At 49.9% G+C, this 13876-nt stretch overlaps 7 protein-coding genes across 7 annotated transcripts; 4 read left to right on the top strand and 3 right to left on the bottom strand.

Annotated features, from left to right (window-relative positions):
- Positions 1-245: 245 nt before the first annotated feature.
- Positions 246-916, top strand: M438DRAFT_273405 (uncharacterized protein; the record flags this gene model as incomplete). The annotated part of the gene is made up of 2 exons (XM_029900635.1): positions 246-318; positions 381-916. The coding sequence occupies 2 exons, from the start codon at positions 246-248 to the stop codon at positions 914-916; spliced, it is 609 nt and encodes a 202-aa protein (XP_029760583.1).
- Positions 917-1180: 264 nt separating this feature from the next.
- M438DRAFT_253322 (uncharacterized protein) lies at positions 1181-2853 on the bottom strand (the record flags this gene model as incomplete). Its single annotated transcript, XM_029899674.1, has 3 exons — positions 1181-1420; positions 1473-1823; positions 1876-2853. Coding segments are annotated over 3 exons (1569 nt in total), but the record flags the coding sequence as incomplete, so codon positions are not given.
- A 1162-nt stretch (positions 2854-4015) lies between these two features.
- On the top strand, positions 4016-5867 carry M438DRAFT_212773 (uncharacterized protein). The gene is made up of 5 exons (XM_029899424.1): positions 4016-4643; positions 4696-5166; positions 5225-5312; positions 5361-5556; positions 5605-5867. The coding sequence occupies exons 1-5, from the start codon at positions 4206-4208 to the stop codon at positions 5660-5662; spliced, it is 1251 nt and encodes a 416-aa protein (XP_029760581.1). The 5' UTR covers positions 4016-4205; the 3' UTR covers positions 5663-5867.
- Positions 5868-6095: 228 nt separating this feature from the next.
- M438DRAFT_335176 (Aldo/keto reductase) lies at positions 6096-7028 on the top strand (the record flags this gene model as incomplete). The annotated part of the gene is made up of 1 exon (XM_029903781.1): positions 6096-7028. The coding sequence occupies one exon, from the start codon at positions 6096-6098 to the stop codon at positions 7026-7028; it is 933 nt and encodes a 310-aa protein (XP_029760580.1).
- A 207-nt stretch (positions 7029-7235) lies between these two features.
- M438DRAFT_345527 (synaptic vesicle transporter) lies at positions 7236-9360 on the bottom strand. Its single transcript, XM_029905472.1, has one exon. The coding sequence runs from the start codon at positions 9280-9282 to the stop codon at positions 7408-7410; it is 1875 nt and encodes a 624-aa protein (XP_029760579.1). The 5' UTR covers positions 9283-9360; the 3' UTR covers positions 7236-7407.
- A 701-nt stretch (positions 9361-10061) lies between these two features.
- On the top strand, positions 10062-11402 carry M438DRAFT_296747 (60S ribosomal protein L10a). Its single transcript, XM_029901916.1, has 3 exons — positions 10062-10711; positions 10780-10973; positions 11033-11402. The coding sequence occupies exons 1-3, from the start codon at positions 10515-10517 to the stop codon at positions 11293-11295; spliced, it is 654 nt and encodes a 217-aa protein (XP_029760578.1). The 5' UTR covers positions 10062-10514; the 3' UTR covers positions 11296-11402.
- Positions 11403-13249: 1847 nt separating this feature from the next.
- M438DRAFT_238741 (Rpr2-domain-containing protein) lies at positions 13250-13654 on the bottom strand (the record flags this gene model as incomplete). The annotated part of the gene is made up of 1 exon (XM_029899497.1): positions 13250-13654. A coding segment is annotated over one exon (405 nt), but the record flags the coding sequence as incomplete, so codon positions are not given.
- Between the last annotated feature and the right edge of the window lie 222 nt (positions 13655-13876).

Here is a 13876-nt window from a genome sequence, read left to right as displayed (position 1 = left end):
GAGGCAGACTCAGGTAGCTGCGACGGACGTGACACGCGACGCGCGCTAAATTGATGACGGCATTATTCCCTTAACTCCGAATGCGCCTCTCTAGGTATCTGGTGATATTGATCCAAGACTCTCCGTCACACCGTCACGGGCAAATTTACCTACTAGACAGCAGAAACATATTCAGACTGGCCGAACATTTCTGGAAACCAACTCCTCCTACCTCTCCCCCTTCGCCTCCTGTACAAACACCCATCATGGCAGCACCAACCACAGCGCCTACTCCCAAACTCACACCCGCCTTCTGCTTCAACCAAACCGCTCTACGAGGTGCGCATCCGGCTCCCACACCCACCTCTTCTTTGCTTACCGCTAACACCCCAGCCTATCAGATTTCCTCCGCATCTCCCGCAGCGCCGTAGACGACACAATTTCCCAAAACCTAAACGCCCTCTTATCCCCCAGCACATCGGGTTTCGACCCAACGAGTACTTCACGAAGCCTGCCCCGCCCCACAGGCCGCCGCACAATACCAGCACCGGCATGTGATTCCTTCAAGCAAAACGTACTGTTCCCTTCGTGGCAGGCGAGGAGTGATATCTTGGCTTATTGCGGTGGCGTGGCTACTTCGCCGGACCCTGATGATCCCGATCATATCTTGAGGGAGGTGGAGGATACAAGAGCTAGGGAGAGGGTGATTAATGAGAGGTTGGATCCCTACAGCGGGAGGTACTTTCCGAGAGAGGTCAGGACTGAGGCTTTGGCGTCATTGGTGCGCAGTGAGTTGATGGTGGAGGGCATTGTGCGCTCGAGGACTTGGGGAATGGTGAAGGAAAGATGCGCTGATGACGAGGTGGATGGTGAAAAGGCATTGGACAAGTGGCGACAGGACCAAAAGACAAGCACGACTCTTGGACTTTTGAGCTGAGACGATGCGGAGAACGCATTCTGACGTGATGCGATGCGATGCGTGTGTATACAACTATATGATACCCCCCTCTTTTTGCATGTTCTGTTTATTCCATATTCTGCGCCTGCCATTGTCCTGTTTCTTGTACCATGTAAATCTGTCTTGTTCTCCTGTTGCACCTGTTCCTGTCATTTCGCCTTCGATTTCCTTCTCTTAATCACTATTCCTCTTCCAGTTCTTGACCTTGGCAAAGGCCCTCTTCAATGGTGGGAACAAACTCCAAGACTCCATGGTTCCACTCAACACTCCGAAGCCCATCAACAGCACCCAGCTCAGCGTCAACACAACAGCAAAGGCGATCCAGTATGTCTTGACAGAGTATGTGACTCCAAGGTCGGCCGACACGTACTCGGTCAGGAATGTCAGAGGCAGGAACAAGATGGTTGCTTTGCTGATGAGCAGCGCCACCCTCGTAAGGCGATCCACTCCGGCAGACTGCGACATGGCCACCAACTGGAAGTTCTGTTTGACATGTCAGCAAAGGAAGGCATCTGGGGCAGCACATGACACTCACCATCTGGACCAACCCATCTTTCTGATGCAGGTAATCCTTGCACTCGGCCAGAGCGTACAAGCTGATCATGTCACGGAGACGTTCAAATCGGACAATGGCGGCGCTGGTCAGACCAATTCCCATTAGAGATTGACCTCCTTGGTGGGCGAGCTTGTCAAAGGTTTCTTGACTTGCTTTGCTGGGAACACGAGATCCAGTTCTTGACGCCAGTGTGCTTGACTGCGGTTCAGTGACTCGATCAACAAGTCTGATGTAACTCTTGTAGTGTCGTTTGAGTGCTCCGAGTTCATTGCCAATGCCATGCAGAAGGTCGATGTGGTGAAGCTTTGGTGCTGAGAACATCTCTTTTTGCTGGCGGAAGTCAGTATCAAGACTCTGATCAAATGGAGACGACGTTACTCACAAGTTTCTCCAATTCCATTCCGTATCTGCTTTCTCTGCGTGTGATGAGAGAATAGCTATTAAACCAATTCTCAAACAGGTAGTAGAACAGCAGACCAGGTGCGTCTTTGTCGCGGTGCGCAGTCTCCTCCTTCGTGTCACCAAGTCTTCTGCGGATGGGCAAGAGTACAAGAGGATTGGCTTCTCTGCTGTCTTCGACCTTCGACAACGAGCGGAACACATTGATGAGATTGCGACGCGTCTCCATCATGACCAGCTGCTGAGGATGCGACAATCGACCTTCACTGTAAGGATACAGATCCTCATTGATGCTGATGACAGTCTTGTCCGCGCAGATGAGCAACCATGTCCAGACTCGCTTGATGTGAGGCAAAGGTGCATCCTTGGTTCCGGTACTTTCTTCCGAGACACCACAGCCGGTTTCGACAGCATGCACGTTATACAAACTGTTGAAGCCCAGGCATAGGTAACTGCGGCCTTGGTCCAGAGAAGTGTAGTGCCACACACCGTCGACAATGTCGTACAGGTTTCCGGTACGGGCAGGGTTCGAGCTCGAGAGTGAGCTTGTGTCTGTGGCGGGAGGTGGCGATGAAGAGAGGCCTTTCTCGATATCTTCGAATGAGCGTCGAAGAATTGCTTCATTCCTCTGTTCGATGGGTTGAGAAGGATACTGGCGCATACGTCTTGGATCAGAGCTCATGAGTGCCAGCAGTCGTGGTGAGAAGTCATACTGTTGTGCAAGAATCTCGAGCAAAGGTCGTTGCTGGAAGGGAAACCAAATGTTGATCCATCGGGTATGAAGATTCGATGGACGTGGTGTGTCCAGCAGAGTATTGATTGTCTCGGCTGGTTGGTCAAAGGACACCCATGCTTCTTCATCACCGAAGTCCACAATGAAGTTGCGAGCAGTCGGAGTGCAGAGCTGCTGTACCGAGTCTTCCAGAACATCAGGCAGATCCAAGTTGCGGAATCCAGTTTCTCGATCAGACAAGGGTTCGTAGTTTGATGCTTCTGATTTGGGCTTCTTTTGATTCGTGAATGCCGAATCTGAGCGCTCCATGCCAGGCAAAGTGTCTGCAAAATCGTATTGTATCTCGCTGTCCATCTTTTAGAGCAATCAGGTCGAATTTTTGGATGGCGAAACAGCGAAGCAGCCCGCTCTTATCTGTTTCGAGTCAAGAGATTCATGACTCCTCGAACCAACTGCGACATGACGAAGCCAGCCGACACATGTGAATCAGAGATAATTTGGCTCCGCCGTAACAGCCTGGGGTGCATGTGAGGCTTGGACATTCACGGGGTGCTCAAGCGTTTACTTGGTAACCCGGTGCACAAGTCTTGTGGTTGGCTGGTCAGCTGCCTATTGGTGCCTACCAAAATGACCTGCAGGTACCAAGCACCGCCTCATTCGTAGATCCAGATCTTGATGGCGCACACCAAGAACATATTCCTAGCCGCCGGTAGAAAAGATGACTTTTTTCTTGAAGGGAAAAGATAATTGTGAAGAGAAACAATATGTTGAGGCCTTGCGACGTTACACAAGACCCTCGACGAGAAAGGTCACCAGTCAGACGGATACTCGAAACGTTCACCGACGTGCAGACACATGCGTGTCTTAACACAAAACGCGGGCTGAATTCTGTATCACCTGTGGTGCATTCTTCATGATGATCTGAGACTGGTAGAGATGGACCGTTTTACCGAACGTTCGAGGCTTCACGCGCGACGACTTGCGGCCGAGAAGTCATATGCCTCAAGTGACGACGATGAGAGGTCCACTTCATGGTTGTTGATGAGCTGTGCTGCCTATCTGATCAAAGTTAAAAACAGGTTGCAGACTTGCAGGTCAAAAGTGATGATGAGTTGGTTGAAAATAGAAATTCGAATTCGCGAGGCTCCCCGCAGGCAACCTCAAGGCTCAATGGAGAAGGAACGAAATGCCTAGCATGAAGCTTTTCTCATCACGGAAGATCAGAAATCAATTCAATCATGCTTCATCTCAAAACCATCTAACATTGACTTACTGTTTATGGTTCTAGAGTATCAATGTTGACTCGAGTGATCGATGCCATCCAATTGTAACAACATCCTGCGTCGTGGTCGCAAAGCCGGCGTTTTCCAGGCGAGGCACGCACTGCGAGCGACAAGCCAAGCAACAAACAGCGTTGGCTCCTCGTGCGGGTACAAATATATTACTGCCTGCGAGTGATTCAAACATTGCTCTGCTTTTACTTACTAAAACTTGGTCAGATTAGCCAATTTACAATCCTGACGTTTGGTAGACTTGACCCAACCTCCGCCGCTGCTCTGGAACTTTACTCGCAATACGACATGTCCAATAACACTAGAAAGAAGAGCTGCAGGGAATGCTCGAAAGCAAAACGCCGCTGTAACCTCAGCAATCCATGCAAACGATGCATCGATCGCTCACTTGCCTGTATCTACACAAATGCCCCTTCTCGAGTAACGCCTTTCCCACGCGGAAGTGTCAGACAAGATCCATCTGCTGAACCAGTACACAATCGACAAATTTCTCCCAATGCTGCAACTCAGACGTGGGAGAAAATCCTTAGTATCAGCTCCGACACGCCCGGCTCGATAACACTGGACGAATCAAACGACGAAGCTGCTGCATATGCAGCTTTCCTGCCCGATCTTCCAGAAACCCAGGTTATCAATACAGAAACAAATAAGTTGTGCATTGAGAACATTATGATTAGTGGGTCAGACTATCGACGAGCAGATTATCACAAAGTGACTTCTATCTGGGTGAGGCTATGTCGAGGCGTCATATGCTCCCATCTTTCTCACAACAGTCCAGGACAAGTTCACACACGAGACCCTCGCCGATCCTAATTCGCGGCTCAACAACCAGATCAAGGATATCAAATCGTACCATAGTGAGTTCGCTAGTCTCTGCCAAACTCCATGGCTGCATCGACGTCTGTACAAGAGTGGTATGCCAGACATCATGTTTTCTGCATACAGGGATTGTGTCATGTATAGTCAGAAGACAGAGCATAATAAGGGACTGGTTTATCGATCTCTTGAAGAAAGCATCGATACACTCCTCTCATTAGAGGCTATGACTAATGGCGGAGAGCTACTGGTCCGGGTGCAGTGTCTTTTGCTTTACCAAAGCATGCAATTGTTCGATCAGGATGTACGGCAGCAATGTTTGGCTGGATCAAGGATGAAAACGCTCGAACTTTGGACGGACGTACTAGGGGACCTACGGGATGCTTCACCTGAACTCTCAAACAAAACAGTCCAGCAAGTCCCTGTATGGGAGGTGAGAGTTCAAGTGCATTTCCGATCGCCATGGCATTTCTGACGCTTGAGATCACTAGTCGTGGATTTATGCAGAGTCTCTGCGACGTACGGTCATAGCCTCATATACCTTGATCACACTTCATTACATGTTGAAACAGGATATTCGTAAGTCCAACCACCCATAGCATATCGGAAGATACTCAAACACTACAGCCAGCCAAGGAGGATGGACAAGAAGCCAGCCCTGGTCAATTTGCCAGCAAGTTTGGTCCACTCAATCTTCTTTCGATTTTCTCAGTGTTTGGGAGCAGGATCCTCCTGTTACCGTAAGTTGTTTATTATTAGATGAATTTCTGGAGCAAGGCAAAGCGGATGCAGTCGATGACTTTGCTCGCAATATGCTTGTTACGTGAGTTTGAGAGGTCTCTCGGTCAAAGCTCCGGCTGATGTTAAGCAGTTATATTGGTCTCGACGAAACAAAGCAGTGGTTCAAACAGAGAGGGTCAACCTACTAAAAGGTACCGCGGACGCAAGAGACATTCATGTCCGCTTCAAATGGGCCGTAATCGGTTCGAATATCAAATTCCTCTATTTGACGTCGTCGAGCGATACTATGGTGCTCGGAAGTCGTCTCCGACGCCGCAGGTGGAACTCCGCTGTACTCCACCTCCACAAGCTGCGGACAGCAGCGGTATTCCGCACACCGCAGCTCGAATTGGTCAGAAACATGCACGCTTTGTCTGATAACCAAAATATCCGGACGTGTTCTGACTAATCAAATGCACATGATGCAGGTATAAGTCAACGACTTCCCTTCAAACAGAGTGAAGTTCTTCTCAAATTACACAGCATACATATACTCGAACGCCGAGCATATATACCACGAAATCCTGCATCACTATATCTCGTCTTGAAGTCTTCACGATGGTCAAGTTGATTGCGGGTCTAATGGGCTCATCGGTCGCTTCTGGCTCAGCAAAGTTGTCAGGGGTCGAGCAACTTCATTCATTCCTAAAGGCGATCAAAGAGTCAAACGTCCACGATTTGGACACTGCTCGTGTTTACAATTCTGGAAGAAGCGAAGAGGATCTCGGCAAGATTCCAGAGGCCAAAGATGAATTCTCCATCGCGACAAAGGCCCCAGGATTCTCGCCAGGCTCACTAGCGTTCGACAACATCATCAATAACTGTGCTGCTTCTCTTGCTGCTCTCAAGCAAGAACGATTGGATCTTTACTATCTTCATGGACCCGATAGATCAACACCGCTTGTAGAGTCCCTCCGCGCCATCAACCAGCTATTCCAGGAGGGAAAACTAGCTGCTTTTGGAATCAGTAATTACCACGCCACCGAAGTCGAAGAAATCCTCCGTTTGTGCGCCAAGCATGGTTTCGTCCGGCCATCAATTTATCAAGGTGGCTACAATCCTCTACTGAGAGCTGCCGACAAGGAATTGTTCCCCCTCCTACGACGTCACAACATCAGCTTCTACGCTTACAGTCCACTGGCAGGAGGTTTCTTCTCTCGACCGGTCGCAGAATTGCGCAACCCCCCTTCAGGAAGCAGGATGGAGCAAATGCACGTCTTCTCTATGATGTACGTCAACGACTTGAGCTTGGCTATGCACGAGCAATTGAGTCAGGCGTGCAAGAAAGAAGGCCTGACTTTGAAAGAAGCTACTTTGGGATGGATGATGCATCATTCAATGTTGGGAGCAGACGACGGTATCATAATCGGTGCCAGTACTCCTGAGCAGGTGCGGGAGAATGTGAGGGCATGTGGAGGCGGACCTTTGGCCTCGAGTATGGTGGAACTGTTCGAGGATATTTGGAGGAGATTTCATGGGGCTGGGTACTCTCAGCACTACTCGATCCCATTGTAGTAGCGTTTATGACGTCGAATCTCAATCGATAGCGAAACCCAGAATTTACTCACCTCTGCTTTCGTCTATCAAATCACACCGTTCATACATGAGTGTACGGTTTTGACCTTTGTGACACCAAGATTGACACTACTCCTGCACCTTAATACTGTGAGGGTGTGAGTACCGCTGTGGCAATCAGCGCGGCATTGGCTGCAATCAAGAATATTTGGAAATGGAAAGCAATATGATTAACGGTGTCTATTTATGCGGCAGTGCGAAAACGGGTCTAAGTCTATGGGTATAATGTATGTAACGACAAAAAAGCAATAACATAATATCCGCCTCTACGTCGTCCCATGCGAAATTTTGTTGGGCTCGGTATCTGAGTCTCGGGTGCTCAAGCTTTGTGTACAGCATAAGCGCTCTTGGTTCTGATGCGTGCGCCATAGATGTAAAAGACATATGGCACGGGCACCATGAGAGAACTGATGCAAGCGAGGATAGTAAGGGTATAGTGAACACCCATGTTTTGGTACCATGGAACACCAACCACAGTCATACCTCCAGCAGCAAGATAGCGGGTGAAAGTGACGAATGAAAGTGCGCTGGCAGCGTAGATGGCGTACGAGTCAATGATGTACATGTAAGCCGAGATGAATATGGTGATGACGCCGTATCCGAACAAGGCTGAGGCGATGATGGGAGACCAGATGGAAATGGAAGCGTAGTCAGTCCAGCCCATCCAGAACAGAGAGATGGGAACCGCAAAGGCTCCACCGAGCATGGCGAAGTAAAGTCGAGACTCGGGTGTGGGAGCGGGGTTCTCGACTCCGGCTGCTTCCTGCTTCTTGATATCCTTGACCGTCCAGGAGTAGATCAGAGGCAATGTACCTGCAAGAGGGAAGAATCCGACAAATACAGCCACCCAGATGATGTTGGTGATACCCTGAGAGATTCCGTAGGTATTGGTGAAGACAAACTCGAAGCCAATGAAGAAAGTGAACAGCACAATGTAGATGACAGTGAGATAGAGCGACATGAGCAGAATGATGGGCTCGGTCCAGATCATGGCGAATGGTCGGTAGATTGCGATCTTCAGACGAGTCCAGAGAGAAGTGCGGCGCACCTCCAAAGGTGACCTGTAACGATCATCACCTGTTTGCTCGCGGAAATGACGCGCCTTCCAGGAGAGAAGGAGAGGTCCGTATGTCTCGGGCTGGCCAAGAATGATGATAGCGGTGACGATTGCGCCGAGAATCAGCATGAGCCATTCACACCAACGCCAGCTCATGCCACTTGGACCAATGTAAGAACCAATGACAGGACCGAAGAGAGGTCCAGAGAAACCGATAAAAGCATAGACGGGGAAACCATAAGTCTTTTCGAGAGGGTTCCAGAGATCGGCAATTGTGCCACCAGCTACTGTCAGAGGCGTCGAACCGAACAGGCCCGCCAGGAAACGCATTGTGATGTGGCCACCGAAGTTGGGAGCTAGCGCACATCCAAGCAAGAAAGCCATGTAGATACACATGGTCACGATGTAGATGATGTTTCTTCCAAAGGTCTCTGAGAAAGGTCCTGCAAATTGCGAGCCGACAGCAAATCCAATCAAATACATGGCGGTCGCCAAAGATCCTGCGACTTCACTGACGTGGAAGTATTCTGCGTATTGGGGTAATACTGCAGCATCGATTGACGACGCTGCTGTACCTGCAACAGCCACAAGAGAGACAACTACTGTTGCCCACATTCGCTTGGCCGTCGACCAATTGTGCGGCTTGAGTGGATCATGAGCACCTTCCCATTCCACCACGAAAACATGGCCGTTCTCGCTCTCATTTGTCGCTCTCAGTCGTGCGTTGATGCCGGTCATGGAATATCCTAGAGCTGTTCGTTCCGAGTAATGCGTCCTGTGTGTCGGTGTTCTGGACAGATCGGCATTTTCGCTCTCGGTCTTGGTCAGATCGGCATGATGACTCCTGGTGGTGTGTATTCTGTTGAGCTCGTTCTGGTTGTCTTCTTGAGGATAAGAGTCCTCCATCTCGTCTTCGACTATCGCGTCGAGTGCTTCCTGATTCTCCTGTAATTCCTCGTCTAGGTTGGGTGTTTCGATCTTCTCGAGAGGCTGCCCGCCGAAGATTTGGGCTTCGTCGTATTTGTCCAGTCCATGTTGTTGTGTGTAAGCAGCAAGGGCTTTGGCCTTGTCTGAATCTCTCTCCAATTGCCTCTGGACCGCCTGCCTGAGTTGCTTATACTGCCGGAACGACTGCATGGTCGTGTGTGTGAGATGAGTGTGCAACAGGAAGACAAAACTTTTTCCGATGAATATTGAGCGATGACGAGGGTGTTTACATGACTTCGGGTGACCCAGATCGCTGGGCTACCTAGACTTATATATCAAAGCGCCACTACACCAGCGGTGGTCCTTCGGTCAGAGATTGCTGTGATGGGTAACGGGTAAGAGGCGCGTAAGACCCACTCTCACCGACCCCAGATCAAGGTGATTGTTTTTCTTGCTACCTCATCGCAGCAGCTTTGTGTTTGTTCTTGGATATTCGCCTTCACCATGACGCTGGCTTCTCTTAGACACCACATACACATTGAATACACCTGGTTGTCGGCTCTTGAAGTGTTACATGTTTCTTCAATGACTTGTTGGAGGGAGAAAAGTCGGGTTTGACGCAATCTACTCGGGCTCGGTACGATTCTCCGCCTGAAAGTTCCGAACTTTATTTTCCGACATCAACACCTGCATTCATCAACTGCATGCTGATTAAGGTGAGCCATTGATGTAAGCCTTGTGGATGTGATATGGAAGATCATGCTCGTTTGAGCACCTTGTAATCAAAAGCAATATACACCATGTGTTTGCTTTGTCCTGCATTATCGAGAAGTGCTACGAGTTAGCTCAATACATGTTGGAAACGCGGGACCATTTCGTCGACTCGAGATATCGTTTGAACTTCGGAGTCGTTCCCCAACGGCTTTTCGGACATGCCCTACTTCTGCAGGAGTCATCGCAAAGATACGGAAGATACCTACTTGCAATAAGCCTTGCGCAGAGCCCAGCAAGCAAGTTATTCTTGCGAATGAGTGGTTAGAGAAGGCGTTTATGGTGGCTATCGCGGATATTGCGGAGCATGGCTATTGCGGAGAATAGTCCTGAGGTGTCGAACCCTGCAAGACCCTTCGTGTTTCGTCGATCGCCTGTGAGTCAGCAAGGCGTGAGAATCAAGCTACGGGAAACACTCGGTCGAAAAGTAAGGCAGAGTTGCTGATGGAAACTGAAGGTTCATGATCCAGACTTTCGGTCAATACCTTTCGAAAGGTGACCCTGTCCGATGTGAAGACGCGCACGGACATGTGGAAGCAAATCTTGGCGGCACGTGCACCACGGGCCTTCGCACTCTGAACAAAATTCTCCCGCCGCCGCCTCCCTCTTGAAGCCGTCACGCACAATTCCTCACCAAAAGAACCCGATTCTCTTGGAAGACAGCCAGCATCATGTCGAAGATCACTGTCGCCGGAGTGCGCACCAACGTGCAGGAGCTCCTCAACTACTCCCTCAATGAGAAGAAGCGCAACTTCCTCGAGACCGTCGAGCTCCAGATCGGCCTCAAGAACTACGACCCCCAGCGTGACAAGCGTTTCTCTGGTACCGTCAAGCTCCCCAAGGTCCCCCGCCCCAACATGGCCATCTGGTACGATCTCCCTGGAATCTGAAAAGAGCGCGAGCGGAACAAGGTGGCTGACGGAACAACTTTCACAGCATTCTCGGTGACCAGCACGATATCGATCGTGCCAAGCACTTTGGTGTTGACGCCATGTCCGCTGAGGACTTGAGAAAGCTCAACAAGAACAAGAAGCTGATCAAGAAGCTCGCACGCAAGTACGATGCTTTCATCGCTTCCGAGGCTCTCATCAAGCAGATTCCTCGTCTTCTCGGCCCCGGTCTTTCCAAGGGTAAGCAACAATCGCATTCGTACATCTTCTCAAAGCGCATCTACTGACAAGTACAACAGCCGGCAAGTTCCCCACCCCCGTCTCTCACGCTGAGGACCTCTCCAACAAGATCACCGAGGTCAAGTCCACCGTCAAGTTCCAGCTGAAGAAGGTTCTGTGTATGGGTGTCGCTGTTGGCAACGTTGAGATGACCGAGGACGAGCTCATCGGTAACATCATGTTGTCCATCAACTACCTCGTCTCCCTGCTCAAGAAGGGCTGGCAGAACGTTGGAAGCTTGACCATCAAGGCTTCCATGTCTCCCCCCAAGCGCGTCTACTAGAGGACATTTATTTGTTCGATAGTGTGGTGTGTACTCTTTTTTGAAAAAGAAACGATCAATACTGTTAGCAAGCACGTAGATGAAAATCAAGATGACTTGCAGCACCCAATTGTTATTTTGTCCCACTGCTCGTGACATGAATTGCAGATGTTTGACGCACTTGCGTCTGTGACCTATGGTGATGTGAATGGTCTGACGCAGTTCACACTCGAGCAGCAACTTCGTCCAACCGAGAAGCACGAAAAGATGGTATGCGCATATGACGATTACCGCATCTCTGAACTTCGAGAACTTCTGATGGTTGCACATTTCAGAAATCTTGGACTTGCGTGCACAAATGATGGTATCACCGTTAAAGCATGACGTGCACAGCAGCATGTGAAAGAATATTCGAAGTTGAAATTTTGATGATTGGATTCCCTGCTGCAGAAACTACTTCTAGGCGCAGACTGAGCATGCGTGCGCAACTCCCAAACAACCCTCCAGTCTCACAATATCCAAGACCAGAAAGCCATCCGCAAGAAGCGACGCTGCTGCTCAAACTCTGCCGCAGAAAGAGAAATCTGCTTTGCAAGAAAAAAGTTTGCAATCCCATAAAAAAAAAACCTTCAACTCCAAAAGTAAATTCATAAAGTTGAAGAAATGTCGCAGCCCTCCCACACCTCCGTCGCACATTTGGCGATACACGCAGATGTTTTGGAAAGAGGGCCGACTTCCCTCTATGCGTCAGGGAACGATACGAATTCCATGAGGAGAGGAAAACACATAGCAAGCCACCGTAGTGGAAACGCAAAGTGACATTAGTCACCTACTGATAGATAGGAAAGAAAACACAGTTGAGGGCGAGGAGGTGCGAAGTTTTATAGGTACTGGTGGGTCTGTGCTGGCAGGGTGAGGTGATTATGTAAGCATGGAGGCTTGGCGGAGATGGGTGAGGAGGACACCCTGGTCTGATGATAGGAGGGGCGATGGCGAGGTTTGATGAGGGCTTGACGAATAATGATCCTTGGAGGTGGGTGGTTATGTTGTCTTAGAGATACTGACAGAGCTTAGTATCGTTTGGACCCATATTACGAGCTGTATAGTATCTAATCGAGAATATGATCAAATCATTCTTCAGCACGACTACGTCCCGTGTTCTGCCACCTCGGGTCACACCTTGGATACAAATCAGCGATAACGAGGTTGATTGAAGTCAAGGAATCGGTGCTCTCGCGGCGAGACATTATCTAGAGAACACGTTCGGTCGTCCTTCTGTATCGGCGACTCTAAAATCTTGTCGACATAATATTTTCCTCCAGAGTTGTGGTGAACGGAATTTTTACTTGCCCAACAGCCTTAGTAGTCACACATGAAACAGGAGCATATGAGATGTGGAAAGTAACGAAAGAAAGAGAAGTGGATAAGCGAGACTGCCTGTGGTTGAATCGTGATTTGAATACATATTCGTGTTCTACCATATGCTATTGAGTCGATCATCTCGGCGCGATCGAGATGAGTACTGCTACGAATTCGTTGACCTCGAAAGGCATTTAGATGCCGCCAGACTGCAATCGCACACAGTGCCTCATCATCCCAAAAGCACGGAACGTGTTTAGTACATCCCGACTGTCGAGTTTCTGGACACGACGCGATGTTGCGGTTGAGACATGGCCTGATGCTGTGATGCAGCGTCCGCACTTGACTCGGGGAGACTATGGTATCATGTGTCGTGTTGATATTGTGCTGATCGCTCAGTCCTCCCTTTCGACGGATGACGGACCCTGGAGCAAGCTCACGAAGCATAGTCCGGGGGTGTTGATCGCCAAGCGGCTTGAGTTGACAGTGTTGGGCTCAGAGACAGAGCTTGTTGAAGCACTGTTATCTGAGCCAACCCATGATTTGTTCAAGCATCCTTCATCTCCACCTCAATCTCCTGGCCTTTTATGCTGACGGCAGCAGTCGCGGCAGCAGCTTTGCGTTCGGCCTTTTTCTTCTGACGCGTCGCACCGATAGGGAAGCTCTTTTCAGTTTGGCAGTTCCGGCAACGAATGACAAGAAGATCGGCATGCGGTTTCTTGGAGGCTCTGCTCATGTTCTCGATACGCGTCTCTGAAGTCGTGTCTGGCATTAGGGGAGTGCTGCAAACCTTACAGATGGAACGCTTCACATCATGAGAGAGGCGTATCTGAGCCTTCAGCGAGACAGCCTTGAGCTGTGCAGCGAGCAGAAGAGGTAGCCCATGCTGTTGCAGCCCGACGTTGGCGTCGGTTGACCCAGAGCGTGCTATCGGGGGTCGATGCAGGGCGAGATGAGTTGCTGCTTGGTGCAAAAAGGCGATCCTTGCATGGAGATGTTTGTTGGGCACACTTTTCGCCTTGTCAGCAGAAGCCTTTGCCATGACTGGCCTTTTCCTGACGACAAGACAGGGCACTTTTGGAGCGTTGGAAGTGAGGAGCACAAGCGTCCGAGCTCGAAGAATCGTCACGTGGGCCAGCAATGCGGCCGGATGCAGCGCATTCCTGGAGAACTCAGCCAGCAGCTCCGTCCCTTGGTCCTTGTCACCATCGCCCAACACCACCCTTCCTTCAATCCATCAGCC

Source organism: Aureobasidium pullulans (genome assembly GCF_000721785.1).
Source record: "Aureobasidium pullulans EXF-150 unplaced genomic scaffold scaffold_9, whole genome shotgun sequence".
NCBI classification, from domain to species: domain Eukaryota; kingdom Fungi; phylum Ascomycota; class Dothideomycetes; order Dothideales; family Saccotheciaceae; genus Aureobasidium; species Aureobasidium pullulans.
Note: the sequence above shows the minus strand (reverse complement) of the source record. Positions and strands in the feature narration are given on the sequence as shown.

Excerpts from the sequence above, each read along its gene's own strand:
- M438DRAFT_212773 (XM_029899424.1), top strand. The coding sequence starts at position 4,206 with ATGTCCAATAACACTAGAAAGAAGAGCTGCAGGGAATGCTCGAAAGCA. Across the intron at positions 5,167-5,224 it reads AGCAAGTCCCTGTATGGGAG|TCGTGGATTTATGCAGAGTC; the intron begins GTGAGAGTTCAA and ends TGAGATCACTAG. Across the intron at positions 5,557-5,604 it reads GCTCGCAATATGCTTGTTAC|TTATATTGGTCTCGACGAAA; the intron begins GTGAGTTTGAGA and ends GATGTTAAGCAG.
- M438DRAFT_345527 (XM_029905472.1), bottom strand. The coding sequence starts at position 9,282 with ATGCAGTCGTTCCGGCAGTATAAGCAACTCAGGCAGGCGGTCCAGAGG.
- M438DRAFT_296747 (XM_029901916.1), top strand. The coding sequence starts at position 10,515 with ATGTCGAAGATCACTGTCGCCGGAGTGCGCACCAACGTGCAGGAGCTC. Across the intron at positions 10,712-10,779 it reads CGCCCCAACATGGCCATCTG|CATTCTCGGTGACCAGCACG; the intron begins GTACGATCTCCC and ends CAACTTTCACAG. Across the intron at positions 10,974-11,032 it reads CGGCCCCGGTCTTTCCAAGG|CCGGCAAGTTCCCCACCCCC; the intron begins GTAAGCAACAAT and ends CAAGTACAACAG.